We start from the raw sequence: 27,951 nt of genomic DNA on the forward strand, positions 1-27,951 counted from the left end.
CAAAACACTCAGATCATATTTATGCGTTACTTCTGGACGTAATTTTTTTAAGTTATGCAAAAGTTTCATTGTTCCCTACTTTGCTATCAAAGCATTCCATGCAATCAAAATAATTGGGATATCTTTTTTTACTTACCCAATATTAAACAGGTAAGATTTCTGCAACATTTACCAAATTTCACTTAACACTAATGAAAAGTGTAGAAAGCAATTCAAGACTTCAAGTTTTGGGAAAATTATTTCTTATTAGAGCCAAAATATCCATCTATAGTATCACTGTATACATGAACTTCATTTCTTAATTGGTAAATTTGTTATAGATGAGGTATGTTAAATCCAACTTTTTCCATTAAAAAATTTTAAGGTGTTACTTTGGCAATTATAACTCCATTAACATAATTTCAAGAATTATATAATATGTGATTTGGATCCCACTGCTTAGTTTGGGTGACTATAAAATAATTTGGGTTTTTTAAAGACTGAGAAGCATTTCTCAATGTTAAGTTTTGCAAACAGAAAGTTGAGTGTTATAAATTCCACCTCCCACAGACCAGAATTCACATCCATTGGTCAGGGGCAAATACCACTAGCTCTGCATCCTCAGTCACTTTGTGCCATTTCATCACGTCAGAGCCAAAGGTAAGTTTTTATACTTGCTTTCTTCTTGGATCAGACTTTTTCCCCTACTATAACAACCTTTAAAAAATAATTCAACTTGCCTTAATATCTTCTGGTGAACTTTGATTCAATGGATTTGGTTTATTTTTGTTATTGACTTTGTATTTGTATTATTCTTGGAAAATCCAAAATTTTGAATTAGCTTAAGAATTAATAACATACAGCAAATAGTTAATCTCAATAGTCACGACAGATGCCAATAAAATTATAGTAGTTTCCAATATATGCCTTAAGTAAAATGTCCTGACACAGACCACATTCTTTGCCAGTATAGACAGGCACTATTGATTGATATTAATTGAAATTTTATGCAAAGGGAGGAAATGGTGAAATTTCAGGAGATTAAAAGTATTGTAATGATGACATGACATTATGCATTTAGAATGTTTTTGAGCTATATATTGAAAGTTTTAAACACATAAATTTAAAAATATTAAGAAATGGTATAAAGTGAACACAAAGTTTTAATTAAGAAACTACATTAAATGCTATTATAATTACTTGCAGAAAGGAATATAAATTTTTAAACCAAACATAGATAGATGCTGTTTATATTTTTACGATTCACACAGACTGCCTTATAGCTGATAGCTCTAGGAGTGATGCAAAATGCAAGTAAATTCTGAGATGTAGCCATATGTAATCAAATATAGTATGAAGTGAGGGAAAAAAAAGGCCAGCAAGTGTATAATTTCTTTGAACAATGGAAGTTGCCAGAAACATATAAGGAAAATATTGTTTTAAGTTGGTAGTGGCTTCGGTTAATGTTTCCAACTTGATTATGGGAGAATGGTTCTTGGAAGATTTGCAAATCCACTGCTTTATTAAGTAGGACTTTGTTGGTAATTGCCTAAAACAGTTCCAAATCTGCAATCCTGCAAAGATTTCTGCAAAGGAAACTGAAAGAGAGGCTTAGTTTATCCAATGTGAACAAGAAATTTATTTGAAGAAAGCATAGGAGAGCTAAGAAGGAGCTCCTTGTACTGCTTCTTATTCTCAGAGGAATTTCATATCCTTCTGCCTAAACCTGGTTCATAAAGACTGTCTTTCAAGTAACTGAAGGTCATTTTGTCTGCCAGTGCATTCAAGTTTAAAAGTAGTATTTATCATGAATTCCCTTTTATATGTATGCATAGGTACTAACACCACAGGTACTGTTCTTAAAGTAAACCCAGGCAGTGTGTCCAAAATATAAAAGCTTCTAAAATTAGATATGGTTGATAAAGAATTTTACAATACTTTGCCTCCTCAATAAAGAATCACCAGTTAACATTTTGATAAGACTAACTTAAATGCTTAAAATTAAACATGAAGATTCTTTTTCTAAACCAAAATGTATTCAAATGAGTATATACAGAACTAAAAAAATTATTTAAATTATAGGATCTTGATTGAATCCTCAAAAAGCATAATAAAAGTTATAATGGAAAATAAGAATTGTGCTTATTAAGGAATTAAAAAAAAAAAGATGGCTATAATCCCATAGGCATACAAGGGAATCATGCTAAATAGTGCCTTTTAAACACGTATTCCTATTGGTTCTGAGTTCAAATCTTAGATAGCTATTAAGAATTAAATAAAATACTGAGGACTAAAGGAAAATTTTTTTTTCTATTCTATTTCATTAGGAACATTTTGGACAATATTGCATGGAATACTGATATACATATTAAATAATGTATGTATTTATATATCCAGACGCTACAAAAAAGTAACAGAAAAAACAAACAAAACTTTGTTACTTTGTTCTGAAAAAGGCCTTAGGCTGCAATGTACAAGAAACAGTTATGAGTCCTATTTTCTTTAAATTATTTTTAAAACCCCAATGCCTAAGCCACACCATGGATCACTAAAATTGGAATTATTTGTGGATGTCCTAGTTGTATTACCAGTCAATTCTGTCTCAGTCTCTTCACCTATAAAATGGTATGACAGTTGCAGTCATCATCACCATCATCATCATTATCCTCATCATCTTCAACTTCATATCCCAGAGTGGATGAAGGATCTTAATGTTTAATAAATGGTAAAACCATTAGATGATGAAAAAGCTTTTGTGAATAAGCTCTGTTGTTTTCTATAAAATAAAATTTTACTGTAATTAAAATATCCACTGTAAAATCAGAGACAGGTTTGTGAATTAATTTGAACATCTGGCGGCAATGGTCCTAGGAAATCAGATGATTTCATGTGTTATGTTTATAAATTATCCATGGAAGGAAAGCTCCCAGCTTGAGTTCTTTGATAATGACACTAATTTATCATTTCTATTTAGTGCAAACTATTCATAAACTATTAATTAAATATTTATGCATTTTAATATTTTATAATTAGGAAAGTTTGAATAATGAAGACATTAGCAATACTTATTCTGGGACTTGTCATCTTTGATGCTGCTGTGACTGCCCCAACTCTAGAGTCCATCAACTATGACTCAGAAACCTATGATGCCACCTTGGAAGACCTGGATAATTTGTACAACTATGAAAACATACCTGTTGATCAAGTTGAGGTAATCGATTCTCCTACTGTTGAACCTTTTAAATGCATGGGATGAGGAATGACTGCGGTCTGTTCTCTTCAAATAGATGGTTGGTTTTTTAATAAGTAGAAAGATTTTTTGTTAATAATTTCATATTAACCTTTTCTCCAAAACATGTTCAATCTTTTGGAGGTTAATACCGGAACAGTCTTTTGCTTTTTTTTTTTTTTTTTGATACAGAGTCTCACTCTGTCTCCCAGGCTGGAGTGCAGTGGTGCAATCTCGGCTCACTGCAACCTCCACCTCCCAGGTTCAAGCAATTCTCCTGCCTCAGCCTCCCAAGTATCTGGGACTACAGGCACGTGCCACCACATGCAGCTAATTTTTGTATTTTTAGTAGAGACGGGGTTTCACCATGTTGGCCAGGATGGTCTTGATCTCTTGACCTCATGATCCACCCCCCTCAGCTTCCCGAAGTGCTGAATTACAGGCGTGAGCCACTGTGCCTGGCCAATCTTTTTCTTTTTTAAAGTTCATGTTATTTCCTTCAAATTTTATTGCCAAATTGAACATAAAGATGCATTTCTGTGAAGTTAGAACAGAGAAAATTAGAAAAAGTTAAGCAAGGAAGAGAGTTAAAATGGTATGCATGCAATGATGAGGAAAATTTGGGGTAAAGGAGAAAGATGTGAGATTGAAATAAACTAGAAGAAACTAGAAGAAAATAAAAATACAGAGAAAGAACAATAGTTTGGAACTCCATTGTAGCTCAAGAGTGAATGTGCTTCCCTAAATAACTGATTGTCTCTCCAGCAGTAATGTAGAAATTGGCAAGGTTGTAGCCCATTCCATAAATTTGACATGACATGTTCCTAATTAAATACAAGGCTTTTAATATAACTAAAGGATACAGGTTAATTTTTATGAATCAGAAAGCAAACAGACCTTGAAATGCTGGAGTGTAACTAATGTGCAACACTGACAAAGACTAATTAGCTATAAATAAACAAAAAGGGAAATTACTTCACCTTTAAAGGATCATAACATATTTTGGGCCGTCTTTAAAGTGCAAATCTTCTTAGAATAACTACTTTTGATAACCAAAGTTAGGAAATATTTAGATGAATTCATATATTTAACTTGTCTTGAACTTAGATATATCTTTACTAAGATACTAAAATTTTTCAATATTGTTTATGTTGCCTTATGAATACAACAGTCAGATTTTCACAATGTGATAGTTTTTAAAAATCTACTCCCCTCTCTCCCTTCTCTCTCTTTCTCTCTTACTTTCACTCTCACCCTCTTTTCACCCTCATTTCATCTTTCCCTCCCATTTTTCCTCTCTTTAATAAAGTTTAGGCTTAATAGCAGATCATTTTTCTTCTGCAAGTTTGATTGTGACTTTATTTTCTAAGTCTTTAATAATATTCACTGTTTGCTTTATTTCACTGTATGGATTCTGTTTGTTAACAGGATTTTCTGTTGAGAATTTATGGTTGTTAACACTGATCTTGCCCTATGTGACTTCTACAGCTCCAATGTGATGCATCAACATAGAATATAAGATGAAAGTTTTTCAGTGGTTAACTCGTCTGCTTTGCTTCTTTTTTCATCTTGCATAAAAACACATTTGTTAAAAAAAAAAAAAAAACCTGTAGTGCATTTCTGAATTTATCTATCAAGTTAAACATTTTAGTTCAAACTTATTTGTCATTTCCCCCCAAACTATTACAGAGGATCAAAGAGACTTGATGATTGCCATAAGTGAATCTTCTATTTTGAGTAGGTTTTGGGAATGGTTTCAAGGGTGCTGTTTATTCCTTTCACAAGACCAAATACACAGTAGAAAAAAAAAAAGCTGTTTGGGATCATGGCTTCTCTAGGCAAAAATGAAAAAAAAATGACTATATCTGCAGAACTCTTTTAACCCATTCCTTACCATCAGGATCATTTTCACTGCCCGTAAAGCTCTAGGCATTCTCATGAGGTTCAGACATTTTTCAGGATATCAAGAAATTTAAGCTAAAAACATATCTATAAAAAGATGATTTAATATACAATATCTCCTTAGTATCTGTGTTTTCTGGAATAACAACTTCCTGTGAAATGCCAAATATAATGTGAAATACCAAATATAAAGCATTGCATCTTTACAAACTTCAGCCTTTAACACATACAAACAACTCTAACTTCACACGGTCCTTTCTGAGCAATTTTACTTGTAACTAAACTTAGAATCCTCAGTGACTGAGGGACCCAGAGAGCCACTAACAATCCCTTGTGGTTGATTGAAATATATTAGTTATCCCTTACTTAACATTCCTTGATGATGAGCTAATCATCAGAAAAACCAGTTTGTAGGTAGATGGTATAGATTTAAATAGGCATATACGTATGCTATAATAACTATAATGCACTTAAAACCTGTAAATAGTTTTTAAAAATATTTATAGGGTAGATCTAGCAACAAGAAATCAACCAACTCAGTCATCCATTACCTAAGAAACAAAGAAATACAAAAAGGAAAATGTATGATAAAGTAAGTAAGATGACATGAGGAACAAAATTTAGAAGAACTTTAGCTCAGATATTAACAAATTAAAATGAATTACTTTTCAAACAAGTGAAAAAACAGTGCATAAGTTCTTATGGGGTGATGTGACGTAAAGATGATAGATCCAGCCATGTGACTAGATTAACTAATAGAGTTACTCATGACATGAATTTCTTCATGCAGTCCTGGAAGTCCAGATTTCAGTCACTCGTGGTAAGCTTATTTATCTCATTTTTGTATATTAAGGTGAGTTGTTCCAAATGTTCTTAATTTCCTATGAAACATTCTGACTAAATACTACTAACATAACCCATATAGGGTACAGTTAAAGAAAAAAATCCATGGTAAATAAAACAATGGAAAATGATAGGATGAAATTCTTCATATTTTTTTTAATCTCCAATGGCGAGGGTAGGGTTCTGCCTGTTTTAGCCTATAATTTATCTCATCTGTAGAACAGAAAACCTTTATCCTAAAATTATAAATGTATAGGATAACTGAACAATGCCTTTAACATATATGCCAGTTTCTTACAAATTATAAGACCTGGCATTTTGTACCAGTGTAATGGACCCTTGGTTTAGGCTTTGGCAGATTAATTCTTAAGGCTTGTGATGTATATTGTGGGCAGAATTCTAAGATGTTCCCTAAAAGGCCCATTCCTAGTATGCCCATGCCCTCTACAATCCTTACTATCATGGGCATTTGGGGATATCACTTCTATAATCGGGCTATGCTACATGGCACAGTTGAATTTAAGAAAGGGAGATTATCTAAAAGGGCCTGACCTAAACTGATGAGCTCTTTAAATCAGCATCTTGATGTCAGAGTCAAAATGTGAAGCATGAGAGAGATTCAAAGCAAAGTGAAGTGTCTGTTGATGACTTAAAAGACAGAAAGACCAATTTGGCAAGGAATGTAGAAGGCCTGTAAATGGTGAGAGAAGCTGATGGCCAGTAAGCATATGTGGTCCTCAGGCCTATAGACACAAGCAACTCTGAGCTCTGCATGAGACCACAGGCCTGGTCATCACCTTGACTTTGACCTTGTGAGACCCTTTGAAGAGAAGCCAGTCAGGTCAGGCCTGAACTTCTGACCTACAGAAACTGTAGGCTAAAAAACTGGGTATGGGTTTACTGAGTTTACGACAATTTGTTATGCAGCAGTAAAAAAAATAATAATAATAAAACAAGATGGAACAACTTAAAAGTTTTTTATCTGAAAATCAAATTTGAATTATTCCACTGTAAGTGTTGCATTTGTGAGTCTGGTGATTTAGGTGGTCAATAAGTCAAACTGCCCCCAAAACCCAGAGGAAGAATCTCAATTGAACTTTCTTGGTTTCTACTGATGGTGGTAGATTTGTTGGCTCCTGAGTTGTTGAGAAAGGGTCATTCAACTATTTGTGTTTGAAAATTGTATTCAGTAATATCATTCCAAACTGATGATTTGTGTGATTTCTTATGATCTAGACTATCTATAGAAGCAAGTTTTAGACCCAACAATGCCATCAGAGTGCTATGTATTACCCAGTACGTAAATGTATTGGTGTGACATAAAATGGTTGCAGCTTTTACTGCACTTTCATTTTACTCTAGTGCTGTGAATAGGAATTGGTTATAGGCTATGTGATCAAAAGGTAGACTTTTGGCTTTCTGATAAACTACAGCTAACCTTAAGTGAGCATTTATTATGTGCTAGGTACTGTTGTAGTCATATTACATATATTACCTCATTTATTTCTCACAACAAAAACTATAAATTACTATTGTTATTCCTATTGAATAGATGAGGATTTTCAGACAAAGAGCAGTTAGGTAAGTAACTTGACTAAGATTAAACAGTTAGTAATTATATATCATAATAGTGATGCTGTCTTCTCATATCACAGAATAATTTCCAAAAGGGTAATAAAAGACTGTTATTCTGCCCCCATTTTCTGTCAAGCTCTACATTGTTCTTTTAACTTGATATTTATTTTAGTTGAACTGAATGCCAAGTACTCCGCAACTCCTAAAAGGAAAAGAAAAGCCTTTTTCTATGGGTAATGTGAACTAGAGGTACCCTTTATAGATAACTGACTCTGTTATCTAGTTCTTGTAAGAAAGAATGGTATGAGACTACTTCTAATTGTAAATATGCATTCTTCAACGTATATCTAAGTTCTGGACTATAATTTTATATTTATCACATATTTACTAGTCTAGGAAAACGTTTTTCTATTTGCCTTAAAGGGTTCATCAGAAAACTGCATTGTTCAAAAGTTGATATTATTTGAGTGGTTTAAATTGAGATAGACTTTTTGATGAAGGTGGTTATTTGATGTCTCCATTTTCATGTTATAAAGTTATTGATATTTCATTTTGCTTAGGTTGGAGGGGGCTTCAACTTGTTTTCTAAGAACAACATGAGCCCTACCTATGAGTAAAGCATTTTTCCAGCAAAGTGCTTGGTAGCAATGTTAAGATTTATAGAGGCTCTATAGAAGGATGTCAGCATCCATTCCTCCAGTAAAATTTTCTTGGCTTCATCCAGATTAATAAACTCCTCCTCACCTGTACTACATTAATTAATGTAGCCTTATATAATTACTTTTACTTTTCCTGTACTATCCCTGTGTATTCAGTAAACACCAAGAAATGTTATACTACAAAGTGCTATAGAGCTGTTAATTGTATTTGCTGTACGATGACCTGGAGGGCATTTACAATGGCACTATGCAATGGGCTTTGTGGGGATGTGTAAGAAAAATTTCTCTCAGGTCTCAGTGTCAGAATGGGTTACTTCTAAAAACAGTTGCTTACTTTCGGGGTTCTGTATTGGTAACTGAGTGTGTTTGTCATTATGGCTTGCCTGCTCAGCAACCTGGGGCCCAATTTTTGTCTCAGTCTTCCCTGGTTTCATATAACTTTGCCTACCTTTATTTTCTTGTCACCTCAACTACGTATGTAGATTTTTTAAAAGTATTACCATATGTTGTTTTAAAACTGTCTCGTATCCTTTGTGGAATGATATGGTATATGCATCCATCAGTAAATAACAGTAGCAATGAAAAAGGAATATCAGTAAAAACTGGTCATAGAAAATTTCTTGCTTGAGAGATGCTTTCCTCGATATTACCCTCCAATGATCTTAAAATTGAGGCAAATTCTCCTCCAAGAACAGATAAAGTGGCTAGATTGTTTAAAATCATTCTTGTAAAGAAAGGCACCATAAAGTATAGTAGTTACAGATGATGAATTCTTTAAAACTCTGGAAGATATTTCAAAGGGATGAAATTATAGTTAGCAAAGTTGTAGGAATGGTAGAGAACTCAATAAAGGCAGTTGCATTAATTAAAACTTGAGGAATTGTTTCTTTTTATTTGTCTTTATTATAGTATGGTGCAATGCAAACTAACCAAGCCTCAGCACCAAGCAATATACCCCTGTGATAAACCTGCACATGTATCCCCTGAACTTGATAAAAATAAAATTTAAAAAAGAGATAATAACTTTAGAATATATGTTGATGCTCTGTAACACCAGAAATTGCTTAAGGAGAATCAAGCTAATTCTGGACAACTTCCAGAAATCAAAGTACATTTTAGATAATGATATATAAAAAGTATCTTAACATTAGTTTTTGTAACCATAATAAATTTGTATAGGACTGCATTAATGTTAAAGGGTAATTAGTCTAGGAAATTGTCTCTGTATTTAGTGAACACAAAGTACTTATATTAGCAATATTTATACTATTCTGGTGGCAAAAGATATGCAATACTTGTCATTATATTTAAAAATATATCCTACTGTGGCCAATTTATACAGTGTATTTGAAAGTTTCATACATATGAAACTTTATGTTGGAAGAAGAAACTTTAACACAATCAGCCTGAATTAAATATCTTTTTCCAGAGTATGTGAAAAATAAAAGCTAATCTCTCTCTTTACTGAAGATGATTTGGAGGAAGGGAGGAAAGAATTTTGCTGATGAGATTTTAATATGGTTGTCTCATTGACTTTCCATAAGACTATTTTAAAAACAGTGTTAAACTATTTAATTCTCATCCTAAGCTATAGTATTTAAGAACCTTAAAAACTTAAGCAACAAAAAATATACAATCATGTAGACTCATTGGGAAAACAAATACTGATAGTCCTTGCCAGTGACTTCTTTATATTTGTATTATATATTATTTATGAGACCACAAACATAAGATAACTCAAATAACTAACCCTAGAAATAAGGTATTATTGTAACCATTAAATAAGGATAGCTGCGGAACAGAATTTTGTCCAGAGTTTTCATCTAGTAAGTTTCTGAGTAAAATTAAATCCAGTCTTTTAATGCCAAAGGAGAGAGACCGTGGCCCTAAAAGTCCCCATTCTTTTTCTGCTTCTTCTGTTTAATCTTTACTTCTTTGAGCTGTGCCCAATATTGAGGTTTATTTTCTCTGAAATTAAGTGATTTGATTATTAAGAATCAGAAAAACAACCATTTTCAAGTGATTACAATTAACACAATATTTCTGTTAAGCTGTCAAAGTGTTTAAAGGGGCAAGAGGTAATATGATCCTTCTGAACTGAAAGATGCTTTGTCAGAAATATGAGGATTGAGCAACCTTTGCCAAATACATTTCTTCCTCATCTATTTTCAAGATAAAATAGAAAGTAAGATACAGCTTCATTGCCAGGTATTCATGATTACAGTCTTTTAGATAATTAATGTAGATCACGGAAACAAATGTGAGCACCAGGCTCATGTTTAAAGCAGAATTCCACTGTGCTTAACGTGTCTACATGTCAGTATGTTAAACCCATAAAAATACATCTTTAGTAACTCAGGCCAAACAGTGCAGGGCCTTTTAAAGCTTTTAGAAGTCAATGGTTGCCATAGCGGTAATACAGAGGAGTTGCTTCAAGATTAATTTATTCAACCGTGTAGAACAAATTAAGAGATAGTTAAATTCAAAATTTAATTTCGTTTAATGAAAACCTTAATTCTGTGCTTGAGTAAAAGTCCAAATATTCTGGATTTCAAATGCATTTTTTTTTTTAAACAAAACAAGGAAGATCAGTCATTTAAATATTATCAGCTGAATATTATCTGCTCTAGGTCTGGGCTTTCTCATTAGTAATTGACTGGTGCAATGGGTATTCTAAATTAAGTGAATAAATAGGTACAAATATTTTCTTTCCAATTTGGCTCTGCTTGAGCACATAACCATTAACACACACACTATAAAGAATAATGGGAGAAACCACTGGTGTTGGGTGTTGCTCATTTCTACACCCATTTCCTCACTGGGAGGCAGCCTTGTCATAATGCTGAATAACACAGGACTTAAAGTCAGACTTCTAGATGTAAGTGCCAGGTCTGTCACACAAACTGTGTAAGCTCGGGCAAGTCATACAACCTCTCTGGGCCTCAGTTTTCTATTTAGAATATAGTTTTGAGGATTAAGTAAGATAAACATGTTAGCTGTTTAATATAGAGGCTGGTACGTAGCAAATGCTTAATAAATGCAACTAACTTTACCATTGGATCACTCACTCAATTAAAAGCCACTGAAGCTTATGTACTGATGATCACAGATGTGTTAAAGGAAGGGATGGGATTTGGGCTATGATGAAGGCTAACTCCCATTGTGCTTGGGTTCACATTAGATCCACTTACCAATCTTTTGCTGAGAGTCAAGAATTGGGGAAGGCAAATTAGACCAAATCTCTTCCTGTGCCTCGACAGTCTCAGGCTAGTAGTCTTACAGTTTCAGTACATTAGAGGAAGTTTAAAAAGATACATATAAGATATATGTATACAAGATCTATAGCTATCTATTGGAATGTAAGTTTTTATGAGTTCACTCACAAAACGCATATGCTGAGAAATTATGTTATTGAATCTGTCATTAGTTTTAAACCTGGCAGCTAATCTGAGATATAAAGTATTTACTTGTTTATCCAACACCTTTTCTTAACAGTATTTAAGTTTACTTACATGAATAAATGCTATAATGTACACACAAATTAACATACAAAGATGAAAACATAAATCTTAGTACAATAACTTTATCTCAAAATATTATATATGTATTATAAGTATATAATTTTCTATTATATTACCTGCTATATCATACCTTGTATTATATATACTACTGATCATGTGTTATGAGGTGACAAATACAAACTAAGAAAGTGAGACAAAGAAAAAATAATAGTTGTGAACATAATACAAAGCCAGGAGTTGGGTAGATATATCAAAATTCACACCTTTTTGTATTAAACTCATAGAGATACATAAAAATAGTAAAGTTTTTCTGGGCAGTAATGCTAAGTTTTAGGGGACTTCTATACTTGCTCCCATTATGTCCTATCTAAATTCAGGATCAGGTGAGAAGGAGAAATGGGATTCACACAAAAATAGAGCTCAAAATGTTCTATTTTATATTGATAAAGGCGAGGTGTACCCCCTGAATTTAATGCATTACTTCAGTGTGAAGCAAGTAAGAGCTCCCTAATACAAAACTCCAGAAATAAACTATGCCATCAGTCACAGGCAGTGCTGGCCAGCCACAAGCCTCAGTACAGAATCTACCCCTGTAAATCTTTTTTCATGGAGGGGCAAAATGAAATGTATGCAATTGACAGTCAGTTCTCCCCAAAAGGGAAAGGGAACCACCTGGTACCAGTTCCTTCTCTCAATCATCAATTACCTTAGGAGTGAGAAAAGGGATCAACAGAGGATCTAAGAAGACTTTTGATTGTTCCTGGAGAGAGTCATAAGATGGAAAACATCTTGGTTTAGCCTCATCCAGATGTTGGTCAGTTTATGTCCCTTGACTCTGGTCTGTAATCTATGTACTCAAACACAATTTGGAGAAATGCCCCACCAAGAGTTAAATTATGACACCACATTTGACTAATATTAGAGCTCTTCTTCTCTAAATGTGGTCCCTGAACTGGCAGCATCAGCATCACCTGGGAGCTAGTCACGAATGCAAATACTCGAGTCCCCCTCCAGACCTAAGGAATCAGAAGCTATATGGAAGGAGTTCAGTGAACAAGCCAGATCATTCTGATGAGCCTATGATTTAAGAAGAATTGAAATCGGAAAATTCTCCCTAATATAATGTTCCTTCTCTCAGAGTAACATTTGAGATCTTTCTGTTTTCTGGCACAGTCTGTAAATATGCAATGGTGGCAGAATCAGTCGTCCAGTCTTACCTGAAGTTTCTCTTTCTTTCTGAAAACTTGAAGGCTTTGAGTTACCCCTTTTTGTGCTAAGACCTGTCTTTCTGGCACCTGATGCTGCATTGCATAGGTGGTCTGTCCTATGACAGACTCTTTAGTGAGCAAGAACCCTCTGGGTTCTCCAGCCTGGATGTTATATGCCCAGTGGCTTCACCCATTCCTCCTGCTATGGATTTCAAGAAGTCTACCTCTCAGAGAGTTTTCTCCATTCCCCATGCTTTTGTCACCTGAAGCAGGAATTTCTAATCCCCTGGCTGTGCAGTTCTTAACAAGCTATGAGGTCTGTCAGGAACCAGGCCACACAGCAGGAGGTGAGCGGCAGGCCAGCCAGCATTACCGCCTGAGCTCCGCCTCCTGTCAGATCAGCAGTGGCATTAGATTCTCATAGGAATGCAAATACTATTGTGAACTGCGCATTCAGGGGATCTGAGTTGCCTGTTCTTACAAGAATCTAATGTCTGATGATCTGAGGTGGAACAGTTTCATCCTGAAACCATCCCCAGTGGATAAACTGTCTTCCACAAAACCAGTCCCTGGCACCAGAAAGGTTGGGGACAGCTGATCTGAAGAATCAACCTCAGCATATTTTTGAACTGAAGTTGCTATTGATATTTTTGAAGTCTATGCCCCCCGGGAACCTAGTAAAAAACAATCCCTTTACCACATTCTCCTCAAGACTTTGTTCAATAGTTCAATGTTCTAGAACTTAGTGTTTCTGTCTCCTACATCCTAGTCTGCATCATAAGTCACTTCTCTGGTGCAGTGATTCTCAACCTTGGTCACATATTTGAATCAGCTCTAGAGCTTTTAAAAATCCCGATGCCTAAGCCATATCTAGGACTACTGAAATTGGAATGATTTGTGGATGACACCCAGGTTTGGTGTTTGACTTTCCTCATCTATACTTTCAGTGTCACATGTAGTTGTTTCTAAAAAATTAATATACTTCTTAATTTTATCTCTTTACTTCTCTAGTACTGTGTTCTTTGGAAAAAGAGCCTTCTTTTTTAGTTAATTTTTATTTTCTTTCTGTTCCACACCTTCGTTTTCTGGCATAGTCCTCTACATTCTGTAAATCAGTAACTTATGAATCTGCTAAAAGTAACACTGTCCAAAACATTTTGGAAATCCTCAGATTCCTGAGTTGGATATTTTTAATTCGATATGTTGTCCCATCAGACTAATTTCTAAGCCAGAATTGGGACTTCACTTGTTATTGTCCTCCCTAGCCCTCCATTAATACGCCCAAGCTTCACTGGATTTTCCCTAATTCCACATTTCTCATTCTCCCTCTTAGGGCAAATTCTAGTAGGCCTTGTCTTGAGTTTTCTAGGGACAGAGAAACTTACCCTTTGTTGGTTAATGTGTACACATATAGGCATGAAAATCCCCTTGCTAATATTCAATGTGGGCTTTAAAGAGTTAAATAACATGTATGTAAATGTATATTATATGCTCCATTCCTTGACATGTTTGAGAAGAACAAAGAAATAGATCTAAAAAATATTGAGACAGGATAAAATCTTTTTGTCAGTGTGTTCTCTCTAGAGTTATAATATCAAAACTCTGATTAAAAACATAAAATTGAAAGAAATTAAATCTAGGCCATTTAAGATAAAATAATTTATTCTACTATAACTACACTAATTCTGTAATGTATAAGAGGATAGAATGAACATTGAAGAGGATCAGTAAATTTTGGAAGTAGAGAGAAAAAAAGAAGATCCCAGAGGCTAATGTTGTCAAGGCCAATAAATCACTATTCGGCAGTCGTCTTTTGGCAGGGTGTTTTTTTATCATGCTAACGACTGCAAAAACTTATGAGAGTTAAGACATTTAAAGAGTTTGATCCCTTGGAAAAGAGTTCTTCTTTTGCCTCATGTTATTATGGAGCTGATTTATCCAGAGTCCTTTGTACTGGTTCTGTGGTCATCAACAATCTTTTGACTATAATTAGCTTCCCAAGTGGGACTACCTACAGAGAATGTGGTGGCACTAAGAGGATGAAGGTTAGCCTTCAGGTTTAATGTGGTCTTTGAACTTGTTTAAGATAATTTTGCCCCAAGAGATAAAGTCAGGTTTCTAAGTTTGTAAAATTTGCAAGAATTTGCCAGTGATAGCGGACAGTAATAAAACATTAACATGTAACGATTATCCCTTTCAAAGGCAGTTGGTGGTTAGCTGGTCCTCTCTGGGATATCCTCTGTAAATACACACTTTTTTTCTTATACGAAATGTCTATAGTTACCCTGTGATAATATATGCATCATTATTATCATCATTGTCATTATGTATAAATAGTAGTTTTATTCAAAAAAGTTCTCCAAATTAAAAGGCATGGATTTATGCCTCAATAAAGGCTGTGTTAGAAGAAACAATTTGCTTTGTGTTACACTGAGAAAGATTGAAACTGAATAAAAAATACTAAATTACTCCATCAGAAATAAAGAGCTAGAGTTTTGAAGGTTCCAAATATCTTGGTTTTCAGTCCAACTTCTTTGTTTTCAATTACTGTGACTGACTTGCTCCCCTCCTCCCATCCTCATGAGATTACTGATTTCAGCCTACATTAAATTGTCTAAATTGTCTTTCTGGCATCCTTACACAGGGAACTAGGGCAATAAGGGGGAAGGGAATATGAACTGACTTTGCTGTTAGATAATGTGTCTAACGTGTTTGCCAAAGTTCCCTACCAATATTATTTGGAGACATTTAATTAGAACTAGATGACACATTTTAAAAACTTATTAAGTTTCTGGAGACTAAGGAGACGATGGTGAATGGAGTCTTGAATAAACTGGGATAAAGCTGAAGTAGAAACTCTTTCTGGTGACTAAAAATGGAATATTGCCATTTTCAGACAATAAGAAAAGGAAATAAGAAGAGAAGTATGTGAGCAAAGAAAAAAATACTAAAGTCCCCAAAGAGACAAAGACTAGAGGGTATGATTAAATGAAACTTTAAAATCAGCTCTTGTTTCTTTGGCATGGAATTTTTCACTTAAACATTGCAATGTGTACGAATAAGCATTATCTTTTAGAGATATGAATCTGTGAAAACTAACTATATATTGGGATAGATTTTTTAAAAAAGCATGTGCATGTTCTAAACTTGATATCCTAGCAAGTCAATACCAAATATAATGATTTTATGATATTTGGTGTAATGAAAAGGCCATTAACTATTTTGATATTTGACTTGCAAATATTCATTCATTACATAACTTTATTAATTTTGACTTCAGTTAGTAAAATACTGAGATTTAACAATAAATAAATGGAAATAATGGTGAATTTACACAAATTTGGTGATATTATATTTCAGTAAGTGCTACAACAAATAAGATCTAAGAACAGTTGTTTATAAAAAAGAAATCAGAGGATAAAGAGACAAAAATATGCTTTTATTTCTTCTAATGTCAATGATATGTACTAGATAAATAAACCTATAATTAGTCATCCCTTAAAATTGACAAGTATGAAAACTTCTATTTAACATTGATATAGGGGGTTTGTAAACTACAATCAGTGTTTGTTATAATTTTTCTTACTTTTATGAGAAGTAAGTATTGTGTCAGACTGAAACTTTAACCTATGTCTACATGATGGGTGAGACAATTCCATGTATTCACCTGTTTCATTTTCCTTCTGGGCATTCAGATAAAACACATTGTTTACTTTTTCTGATTCTATGTTGGCTCATGTGGCTAGTTCTCTTCCCTTAATCTGTCAATGGATAGACAATACCTGTGGACCTTGAAGTCTGAAGCTGAAAATGGTGAAGTCCTAGCAAGAAAGAAATTTGGATCTCTGAGTAATTACATAGAGGAATGTCATAAACTTGTTTACCTGCATTAGAGAGTCATATCAGCAAGATAGAATATTTTATTGTGCTAAACCACTGGGATTTTGGACTAGTTTGTTACAGCTACTAATGTAACTTGCCATAATATAGACATTTTCAACTTTTGCTTTATTATCCATTTCCCAGTTGTATAACGGGAGAAATTTTTAGCATTTTTATAGATGATTTAAGCAGAAATATACGTGGCTGAGTATACAATTTATGCTAGTTATATTCATAATTGCAGAATATTTCATCTGGCCCATGATGAGGTCCAATTAAACCTTTCTTCTCCATGTCGGATATAATCTCTTTAGTGGACTGAATTGTTTGTTTTCAACAAATTCAATATTTCCCTCCTCCAAACAGTGCTGACCATAATAACAAACCATTCTTCTCTGAACCCAGTTTTTCTAGGCTGCCTCCTTAGCTTACTTTCTTTTCTTTAGCTATATCATCATCACTAATCAGCTAGAGTCGAGAATAAAGAAGCTGCTCCTAATGGCTTCAGAAGAATCATTTCCTCTTGTTGGGCATTTTTAATATCACTTTTCTATGATGAGAAAAACTGAAAGTAACTTTAATTGCTTGGCATGGGGACCTTAATGTGACTATCTCTGGCCTTAGGTGTATCTACACTAAAATATGCCTTGTTTTTCCTATTTTAATAGGAACAATGGTATCCTCATAAATATCAATGAATCAATAAGGATCTCAGTGTATACATGTTTTTACTTTCTTCAGGGATTTCCTGGACTCTCTTTATTTACCATTTGCACATACAGGCAAAGGAAAGATTAATAAAACATTATCCTTCCCTGACTAAATTGGGGTTTTGAGTCAAAATTGTAAGGAGTATGATTGAGATAAAGAGGCTATAGAAAAAGAAAAGAGAAACCTAGGTGTGAAGACTGGTTAACTGATCACTTAAGAGTTAATATGTACTCAGGTAAGGCTATTACACTGTACACATCTAGGAAGCACCATTCACATAGAACACCACATAGATAGTGCTTCTCAGAGTTGTGCAATGGAGTGGTTCTACCACTAGATGTATAATTTTTCCATCTTTCCTTCAAATATAGAGCATATATAGCTAAAATTCTTGGCTCAGCAATAGATTCAAAGCTAGTTTCATCTAAAGAAGTTGAAGCACATCTTCTTTAGTTTCCTTTCATAATATGTTAACACATATAATGAATGTCTGTAGGCAGACATGGAGATATCTGAGCCATAACTACTTATTTTCATACTTGCTCTCGCTATGAGATAAATAAGAAAGACACATGAAATGTGGCTTAACAATCAAAGGCAGGTTTATTTTAGAGAAATAAACCTGAGAGGGGCTTCTGACCAATTTTGGTCAGGAGTATTCTTGCTCACAGACTAAGAGTATATATTGGTTTTAGGGTGACGGGGCCCATCGCAATCTTGGAATGTTTCTGCGTAGGGGAAAAGTTTTTGATGGGGTTGGAATGTCTCTGGGTGGAGGGGAGGTTATCTTGGGGCTGACATCTTTCTGGCTGGAGGGGAGGTTATCTCGGGGCTAGCTTGTCTGTGGTCAGGGAGGGGTTTGGAATGTTTCTGGCTGGAGATGTTATTTGTGGTTTATGGGTATGCTGACCTTCGCCATTAGGTTGATGCCCTTTGAATTTAGGCAGTTTTTGATCAAGGTAAATTTTAAAATGGCAGTGCTTGTCCAAGGTGGTGATAATCCTGCTCTGTCACTCTCATGCAACTTTAACCATGTTATATTTTCTTACTCTTATACACAAAACGATCATTTAATGTATCAAAAATTGCCATGATTTACCTGTACTGATTCAACTGTATTTTTCAGAAGGCCTAATAATTGCTAGGCATACTGGAGTAGCAGCTGGGAGTATAATGGGGAAAAAAAAGAAATATGTAGAATTTATCCTCACGGGGAGAGATAGATTAATCAAATACCCACAGATACAATATAAAAATCTGTATCAGCTAGTTTTTGCTGTGTAACAATCAATTCCAAATTTTGGTAACTTAAAACAACAATTTATTTAGCTTACAATTCTGTAGTTCAGATATATGGTCTCTGATGTGCTGCTGGTTCACACTGGGTTGACTCACACTGGGTATATGCTAGGTTGGTACACTGCTGGCTGGACTAGCTTGGCCTCAGTTGAAGTGGCTTTCCTCTCCACCATGTGCTCTCTCATCTTCCAACAGGCTGGCCCAAGCTTGTTTATATGGTTATTAAACAGGGTTCATAGAGGACAAATGAAAGTTTGCAATGTTTCTGGACAACTATCCTCAAAATTAACATGAAATCAGCATATTCTGTTGACTAAACCAAATTAGGGGGCCATTCTAAATTCAATAATCAAAGATAAGGAATTAGGCTCTAAATTGTGATTACAGGAACTGGAAAGTCATATTGCAAAGGGGCATGGATCCAAGGAAGGGAGTAACTGCAACAATTTAAAGAATTGGACACAAATGCAATAGTTGATGTGCCAACAAGAAGTACACAATGCTCTGGGAACAACCAAACATACTTGTCTAAGTCAAGTAGATCACAAAAAATTTTCCTGAGGAAGTGACCCTTGTTCTAAATATGAAGAATACATAAACAGTTGATTAGAAAAGCTGGAGAGAGAAGGGATTTCCAGGCAGAAGACCTAGTGCACACAAATGTTCTACAGGAGAAGGAACATTGAGAGCATAAGAAATTAAAAGTGGCCAGTGTAGCTTAATCAGATAGCAGAAGAGCTCAACTGGTGAGATGGAAGATGATAACACTTAGAAGGGTGAAACTGTCCTATAAGTCAAAAGATTTTGAATTTATTCTAATAATGATAACAACCACTTCTGGGTCACTTACTATATACCTGTCATTATTCTAAATGTTTTATATATATTAGATTTTAATCCTAAAATCATCTGTACTATTTATCCCAGGGTTTTGCAAATAAAAAAAACTGAGGCACACAGTATTGGGAACAGTCCCCCAAATCTGACCATAAACTGGCCCCAAAACTGGCCAGAAACAAAATCTCTGCAGCACTGTGACATGTTTGTGATGGCCATGATGCCTACGCTGAAGGTTGTGTGTTTACTGGAATGAGGGCAAGAAACACCTGGCCCACTGAGGGTGGAAAACCATTTAAAGATATTCCTAAACCACAAACAATGGCATGAGCAATTTGTGCCTTAAGTACATGTTCCTGCTGCAGATAACTAACCAGAGCTCATCCCTTTGTTTTGGCCCATCCCTGTTTCCTATAAGGAATACTTTCAGTTAATCTATAATCTATAGAAATAATGCTTGTCACTGGCTTGCTGTCAATAAATATGTGGGTAAATCTCTGTTTGAGGCTGTCAGCTCTGAAGGTTGTGAGTTCCCTGATTTCCCATTCCACATTCCATATTTCTGTGTGTGTGTCTTTAATTCCTCTAGCGCTGCTGGGTTAGGGTCTCCATGACTGAGCTCAGCACAAGGTCTCAGCACAAGGAGGTAAAGTAACTTGTCCAAGTCTCACAATCAGGCTAGATTCAAACCCACCTAGTCCAAATCCTTCTTTTTAACCAATTTGTAATAGTGTTTCTGCAAGGCCATTATTCTTGTGGTTATTATGAACAAAGTTTTAAAAAAAATTGAAGAATTTTAAACAACTTTCATCTTGTTAAGAGTTCATTTTCCATTAATCATCAAAACATGCAAATCAAAACCACAATGAGATATCACCTCATACCTCTTAGTGTGTCCAGAGTTAGTTCCTTCCAGTGGGTTCTTGGTCTTGCTGACTTCTAAAATGAAGCCGCAGACCTTTGCAGTGATTGTTACAGCTCTCAAAGGTGGCATGGGTCCAAAGAGTGAGCAACAGCAAGGTTTATTGTGAAGAGCCAAAGAACAAAGCTTCCACAGGTGGAAGGGGACCCGAGTGGGCTGCCGTTCCTGGTTGGGGGTGGCCAGCTTTAATTCCTTTATTTGTCCCCACTCACGTCCTGCTGATTGGTCCATTTTACAGAGTGCTGATTGGACCGTTTTACTGAGTGCTGATTGGTCCACTTTACAGAGCACTGATTGGTCCATTTTACAAACCTCTAGCTAGCCACAGAGCACTGATTGGTGCATTTTTACAGAGAACTGATTGGTGCATTTTACAATCCTCTTATAAGACAAAAAAGTTCTCCAAGTCCCCACTCAACCCAGGAAGTCTAGCTGGCTTCACCTCTCAATCCCCACTCTAAACAGGATACCCCAACTGCTGTTGGAAATTGGGCAATGACCACTGTAGCTACTTCCTGCTGGAAAGGGGCAAAGAAGGGGCCCTGCAGTGGCAGTGTGCTCAAGAGGGGAATTCTCTTGACCAGCCAAAGGGTTGGTCCAGGGGTTCTCAGTAGAAATTGTTAGTTGAGCTCATTTGGGGTTCCATTTGTAAGACTATCTGTAGCATGATGGCGTTGATCCTGGAGGAAACAAATTTGACAAAGATGTTAAAAACACAGGGCCTGGAGGCAAGTAATAGCAACATGGCTGTTACGGGACCTAGAAAGGGGAGAAGCAATGTTGCCCAACTCCAGAGGTTGGTATAAGAGTTTGAAAGGCATTGTCTGATTTCAGAAGTATTTTCCTGTAAACACTGGGTGACATCTCATACTATCCCTGACTGGTTAGTGTAAAAGCGACAGTCTTCTCAAGAAGGTACAAAGTCCTCCTTTCTCAGCAGTGAGGAGGTCTAGGCCTCAGCAGTTCTGGAGAGTCACTGCTGCCAAAGAGTCTATTTGGGATTGTAGAGTAAGGATAGATTTTGTTATTTCTTGCAAACTGTATGAGAAATCCGTTGAGAGTGTGTGATAGTAGGATAATATGTTTCACTGCTAACTTCTAGTAAACTTTACTTCTTTTGAAAACCTTGTAAGTTTGGGATTTCAATTATTCTTCACTATTAATAAGACCTCATTCAGTCCATATTAACTGAGAATTGGTATAGATGGCTCCTTCCTGATTCTGTAAGTACATTAAGGTTTGGCTGAGTGCAAACAGTTCACATGTTTGAGCAGACCAATTATTAGGCAATTTTCCTAACTCTTTTTCTGCAAGAGTTTCCTTATCACTTACTGAATACCCATTGTGTCTTTTCCCCTTAATTGCCTTGGAGGAACCATTTATTGTCCTATCATGAAGGGAGTTCCTCCTAGATCTGGTCAGACTTTTGTATGGTAATTAATTAAGATTTAGATCCCCTGTTAGGAAACCTGCTGGGTTAAGGACTTTTGATAGGAAAACTACAGGTTGTCAGTGGCCTCAGTGCTTTCGGGCTACGCCGTTGTTTACACTGACAACAAGGTGGTATTGGAGTGTTATAGGATCATGGAGAAGACCTATAATTATCAATTATAGATTTTAAATTTACCCTGACTTTTAAAGGAATAGGGTACACTGTTTTTTATTTACTATTTCTCTCTTTCTCTTTCTTTCTCTTTGACTTTCTGCTTCTTTCTCTCTCTTTGACTCCTTCTTTGTCTCTGTCTCTTGCTCTCTCTCTTTCCTTCTCTTTGGCTTTCTGTCCCTGTGTCTTCCCCTCTCTCTTTGACTTTCTGTCTTTCTTCTCTACTGGTCTTTCCCCACCTCTGCCAGCCACTTACGCTGCTGTTCTTCCCTATCCTTCCTCCTTTTGATGGCTTCGGCATCCTCTTTGGGTTTTTGCACTGTGTGAAATAACTCCATGATTTCCTTGTGGTATTTAATGTGGGTTCCCCCAGAGGTTAGGAACTCCCTTTGTTTCCACATTGCAGCATGGGCATGTAGGTTTAGATAAGCATACTTGCTATCTGTATACACATTTATTCTTTTTCCCTTTCCCAGTTCTAAGGCTTGGGTAAGTGCCACTAGTTCTGCTAAGTGGGCACTGGTCCCTGGGGAAAGAGGCTTATTTTCAACTGTTACATCACTAACTATGGCATAACCTGCCCTTTGTATCCCATTAATGAACAAATGAACTTTGAAGTCCACAAATGAACTTCCATCGGTATATAGGTTAAGGTCAGGATTAGCTGAGGGGACTTCTAAGAGATCCTCTAGGGCAGTGTAAGTCTCGACTATAATTTGTTTGATAATGGCAGTCATGATGGATTGGTTCCCCATCCTCTGGGAGAAAAGTGGCAGGGTTGGGGGCTGCACACATGCATATCTGAAGCACTGGTCCCTCAAGGAGTAGCACCTCATATCTCAGCAGGCAGTTGTCTGATAGCCATAAACTTCCTTTGGCACCTAGTATGCCATTTGCATCATGAGTGGTACAGACACTGAGATCATTTCCTTGTATTATTTTGATAGCCTCTGATACTAAGGCGGCCACCACCACAAACACCCATAAACAGTGAGGCCAGCCTTTGGCTACTACATCAATTTCCTTACTTAGGTATGCCACTGGTTGTGGGGTTGTCCCATGAGTCTGAGTAAGGACTCCAAGAGCTATTCCTTATCTCTCTGTGAAGTATAAAGAGAAGTTTGGTCCTGTGGGAAGGTTGAAGGCTGGAGCTTGCACTAGAGCCTGCTTTAAGGTTTTGAAGGCTGTTTCTGCCTCTGGTTCCCATTCTACTAGATGAGTATTTGCCCTCTGGGTCTCCTTGATTAGAGTACAGAAGGGCCTGGCTATCTCGCTGTATCCAGGGATTCACAGTCGGCAAAAGTTGGTGATTCCAAGGAACCCCCACAACCGTGTTAACATCTTAGGGCAAGGATAAGCCAGTATAGGCTGTATTAATTCCTTGCTGAGGGTCCTGGTTCCTCTGGCTAAGTTTAGGCCAAGATATTTGCCTTGTTGTAGGCAGAGTAGGGCTTTCAATTTAGATGCCTTGTACCTTTGATTACCTAGACAGTTTAAGAGATCTAGAGTAGTCTGCTGGCATGAGACTTCCAAACTGGTAGCCAAAAGTAAATCATCCACATGTTGAAGGACCAGAGTGCTTGGACTTGAGAAGTGGCCTAGATCTTGGGCCAGTGCCTGACCAAACAGGTGAGGGCTATCCCTAAACCCTTGGGGCAAGACCATCCATGTAAGTTGGGATGTATGGTCTGTGGGATCCTCAAAGGCAAAGAGAAACTGGGAGTCAGATGGCATGGGAATGCAGAAGAAGGCATCCTTGAGGTCCAGAACAGTGAACCATTATGCTTCCTCTGGTATTTGAGAGCAGGGTATAGGGGTTGGGTACAACTGGATATAGAGGAATTACTGGCTCATTGATGAGTCTAAAATCTTTCACTAGTCTACATTGACCATTTGGTTTTTGTACTCCTAGGATTGGGGTTTTGCAGGGACTGCTGCATTTTCTTACTAAGCCTTGAGCTTTTAAATGTCTAACAATATCCTGTAATCCTTTATGAGCTTCAGGCCTTAAGGATATTGCCTTTGATAAGAAAAGTGGTGGGGTCTTTTAGCCTGATTTGGACTGGGCAGGCATTTTTTGCCCTTCTGAATTGTCCTTCCAAAGACCAGACTTCAGGGTTGATTCCCTCTTCAAGCAGGGGACAACAAATGGGTAACTTGTTCCCCATATTCATATAGATAATAGCTTCAGCTTTGGCTAATATATCCCTCCCTAATAAGGGTGTGGGACTTTCAGGCATAACAAGAAAGTCATGTGAAAAGAGTAAAGTCTCCCAATTACAACTGAGGAGGTGGGAGAAATACCTGGTTACAGGCTGTCCCAGGATTCCTCAGATGGTAATGGACCTTGAGGACAGCTGTCCGGGACAGGAGATTAACACTGAGAAAGCCACACCAGTGTCCAGGAGGAAGTCATTTTCCTGGCATTCAATGGTTAAACTTGCCGGGGGCTTGGTGAGTGTGATGACATGAGCTGGCGCTTCCCTCAGGGACCCTCAGTCCTGTTGTTGGATCATCTGGTTAGGGTCTTCTGGCCCAGAGAACCTTTGTCCTCTGGGGCAATGCGTCTTCCAGTGATTGCCTCGGCATAATGGACATGGGTGAGGGGGCAGCTTGTTTCTCATTGGACAATGTTTTTTAAAGTGTCCTTGCAAATGACACAGATAACAAATCCTACCTGGTGATTGGCCTGCTCCATTTTCTGTCCTCTGAACCACCAAGGTTTGTTTGTCTGAGGGCCATGACTAAGGCTGTGACCTTTCTCTGATCTTGCTTTTCCTTTTCAGCCTGTTCCTCTTGGTCCCTATTATAGAACTCCAAGGTTGCCAGGTTTAATAATGCCTCCAGATCTTGTTCAGGGTCCAGGGCTCACTTTTGGAGCTTTCTCCTGATATCTGTGGCTGATTGGGTAATAAACTTTTAGGATCTTTTAGGATCAATTGACCCTTGAGGAAGTCAGGTGACAGGGAAGTATATTTTCTTAAGGCCTCGCATAGTCGCTTGAGGAAGGCAGAAGCATTTTCTTACTTTCCTTGAGTTATGGTGAACATCATTGAATAATTGATGAGCTTTTTCCTAATTCTCCTTAGTCCTTCTGTAAAACAGGTCAGCAGATGTTTACGACTCCAGTCCCCATGATCTGAGTCGAGGTCCTAGTGGGTATCCATACTGGGGACGGCTTGTTGACCAGTAGGAAATTTGTCCCTTTCCAGGTATCTCCAAACTCTCAGGCTGCAGCCAAAGCCACATTCTTTTCAATAAAGGTCAGGGTTTGATCTAACAATAGCATGATATCTCTCCAAGTGAAGTTGAAGGTTTGCCCTAGACTCTGTAGGACATCTATATACCTATGAGGATCATCTGAAAACGTATCCAGGTCTACTTTGATCTCCTTTAAATCAGAGAGGGAGAAGGGGACATGTACCTGGGTTGGGCCAAATTCCCCTCCCCCTACAGCTTGAAGGGGACGTAACTGATAGCCCGGGGTTTTTTTTGTGGTCTCTTGGAGATTTCTTTGCTTGTTTCCTTCTGGTCGTGGGAGATTAGAGGAGGCTTATCATTAATAGGAACAGGAGCTGTAGGAAGGTTAGAATATGGGGGTAAGCTGAGAGGTCTTCCTGTGTGATGTAAATTGCAAGTTTGCATAGTTGCATATTCTCCTTCAATGAAAATAAAGATTGAATATAAGGTATTTCACTCCATTTGCCTTCCGTCTTACAGAAAAGGTCAAGCTGCAGGATAGTATTAAAATTTATACTTCCCTCAGGTGGCCATTTTTCCCCATCAGAGAGAGAATATTGGGACCAGGTCATAGTGCAGAAAAAAATGAGCCGCCTCCTTTTCAGAGTTTGTGGGTCAAATTGGTCTCAATAGCTTAGGATGCGTTTTAAGGGTGAGCCTGTTGATGCCTGAATGTTTTCCATTTGAAAGACAAAACTGCCTACAGTTTTGCTTTGTTTGTCCCCCGCACCCTGGCTGCCCAAGAACCTACAACAGTCCCTGGACCCTGCTGATCAGAATAGTCATGCTCACCGACACAGCAGCAGAAACACTACTTTTCCTCTTAGACCACAAAGAGGATCAAAGAAGGCCGGATTTAGTGGTCCTTACCAATGCATTCTCAAAAACCTGTTAGAGTCCTAAGCGTTTTCCTGTTAGTATTGGGACCTTACCCCTGTCCTATGAAGATGTTATGCCCCAAAAATGAAGTGGAGGGCCATAACCTGAGGGAGGGAAGGGATCTCCAGGGTTGGAAGAGTGATGCCTTTTATCCTCACTTCTCATCATATGAATAGGAAGGATATCATTTCTGGGGCTCTCCATATCTTAGCTTCAGGAACAGCTTTTGTTAGGTCTGCTTGTCTGAAGAGGGATCCTAAAATTCTAGATAGTAACCCCCACAATGGGGCTTTGGGCAAAAATTTTGTCTTTCTGATTAGTGAGTCTGGGTGCCTAAAGAAAGGAACAGAGTCCCGAAATTTATACTAGAAAACATTCTTATAGGAAAAACTAGAAAAGCACCAGAGACAGGGAGTGGTTTTTAGAAGCAGGACTAGAATCAGAGAAGAGAGGTTGGAGGAAGTTTGTCTGACAGGCATTAGGACCCAGGAGCCAAGGGTCAGGATAGATAGGATAGATGGGTGAGTCTTGCTTGGGGGACATGACTTTGAGAGTTCCACTCATGACTGCAGGGTCAACCAACGTTTTTATTTTATTTTTTTAATTATACTTTATGTTCTAGGGTACATGTGCACAACGTGCAGGTTTGTTACATATGTATACACGTGTCATGTTGGTGTGCTGCACCCATTAACTCATCATTTACATTAGGTATATCTCCTAATGCTATCTTACCCCTTCCCCCCACCTCCCAACAGGCCCCGGTGTGTGATGTTCCCTTTCCTGTGTCCAAGTGTTCTCATTGTTCAGTTCCCACCTAAGAGTGAGAACATGCGGTGTTTGGTTTTCTGTTCTTGCAATAGTTTGCTGAGAATGATGGTTTCCAGCTGCATCCGTGTCCCTACAAAGGACATGGCTGCATAGTATTCCATGATGCATATGTGCCACATTTTCTTAATCCAGTCTGTCATTGAACATTTGGGTTGGTTCCAAGTCTTTGCTATTATGAATAGTGCCGCAATAAACATACGTGTGCATGTGTGTTTATAGCAGCATGATTTATAATCCTTTGGATATATACCCAGTAGTGGGATGGCTGGGTCAAATTGTATTTCTAGTTCTAGATCCTTGAGGAATCGCTGCACTGTCTTCCACAATGGTTGAACTAGTTTGCAGTCCCACCAACAGTGTAAAAGTGTTCCTATTTCTCCACATCCTCTCCAGCACCTGTTGTTTCCTTACTTTTTAATGATCACCATTCTAACTGGTGTGAGATGGTATCTCATTGTGGTTTTGATTTGCATTTCTCTGATGACTAGTGATGATGAGCACTTTTTCATGTGTCTGTTGGCTGCATAAATGTCTTCTTTTGAGAAGTATCTGTTCATATCCTTTGTCCACTTTTTGATGGGGTTGTTTGTTTTTTTCTTGTAAATTTGTTTATTTGTATGTTCTGGATATTAGCCCTTTGTCAGACGAGTAGATGGCAAAAAAAATTTTCTCATTCTGTAGGCTGCCTGTTCACTCTGATGGTAGTTTCTTTTGCTGTGCAGAAGCTCTTTAGTTTAATTAGATCCCATTTGTCTAGTTTGGCTTTTGTTGCCATTGCTTTTGGTGTTTTAGACATGAAGTCCTTGCCCATGCCTATGTCCTGAATGGTAT

General features: G+C 37.0%; 1 protein-coding gene across 2 annotated transcripts in view; it reads left to right on the forward strand.

Annotated features, from left to right (window-relative positions):
* Positions 1-3,012: 3,012 nt before the first annotated feature.
* LOC105483744 (epiphycan) overlaps positions 3,013-27,951 on the forward strand; it is a 53,289-nt gene continuing 28,350 nt past the window's right edge. The window contains exon 1 of one of the 2 annotated variants that reach the window (XM_011744723.2): positions 3,013-3,190. In XM_011744723.2, coding sequence (XP_011743025.2) covers positions 3,026-3,190 — 165 coding nt within the window. In that variant the 5' untranslated portion in view covers positions 3,013-3,025. Of the gene's footprint in view, positions 3,191-13,714; positions 13,829-27,951 lie in introns of those variants that run through there. The other variant, XM_071070684.1, reaches the window with a different exon arrangement.

Source organism: Macaca nemestrina, chromosome 10 (genome assembly GCF_043159975.1).
Source record: "Macaca nemestrina isolate mMacNem1 chromosome 10, mMacNem.hap1, whole genome shotgun sequence".
In the NCBI taxonomy this organism is placed as follows: Eukaryota; Metazoa; Chordata; class Mammalia; order Primates; family Cercopithecidae; genus Macaca; species Macaca nemestrina.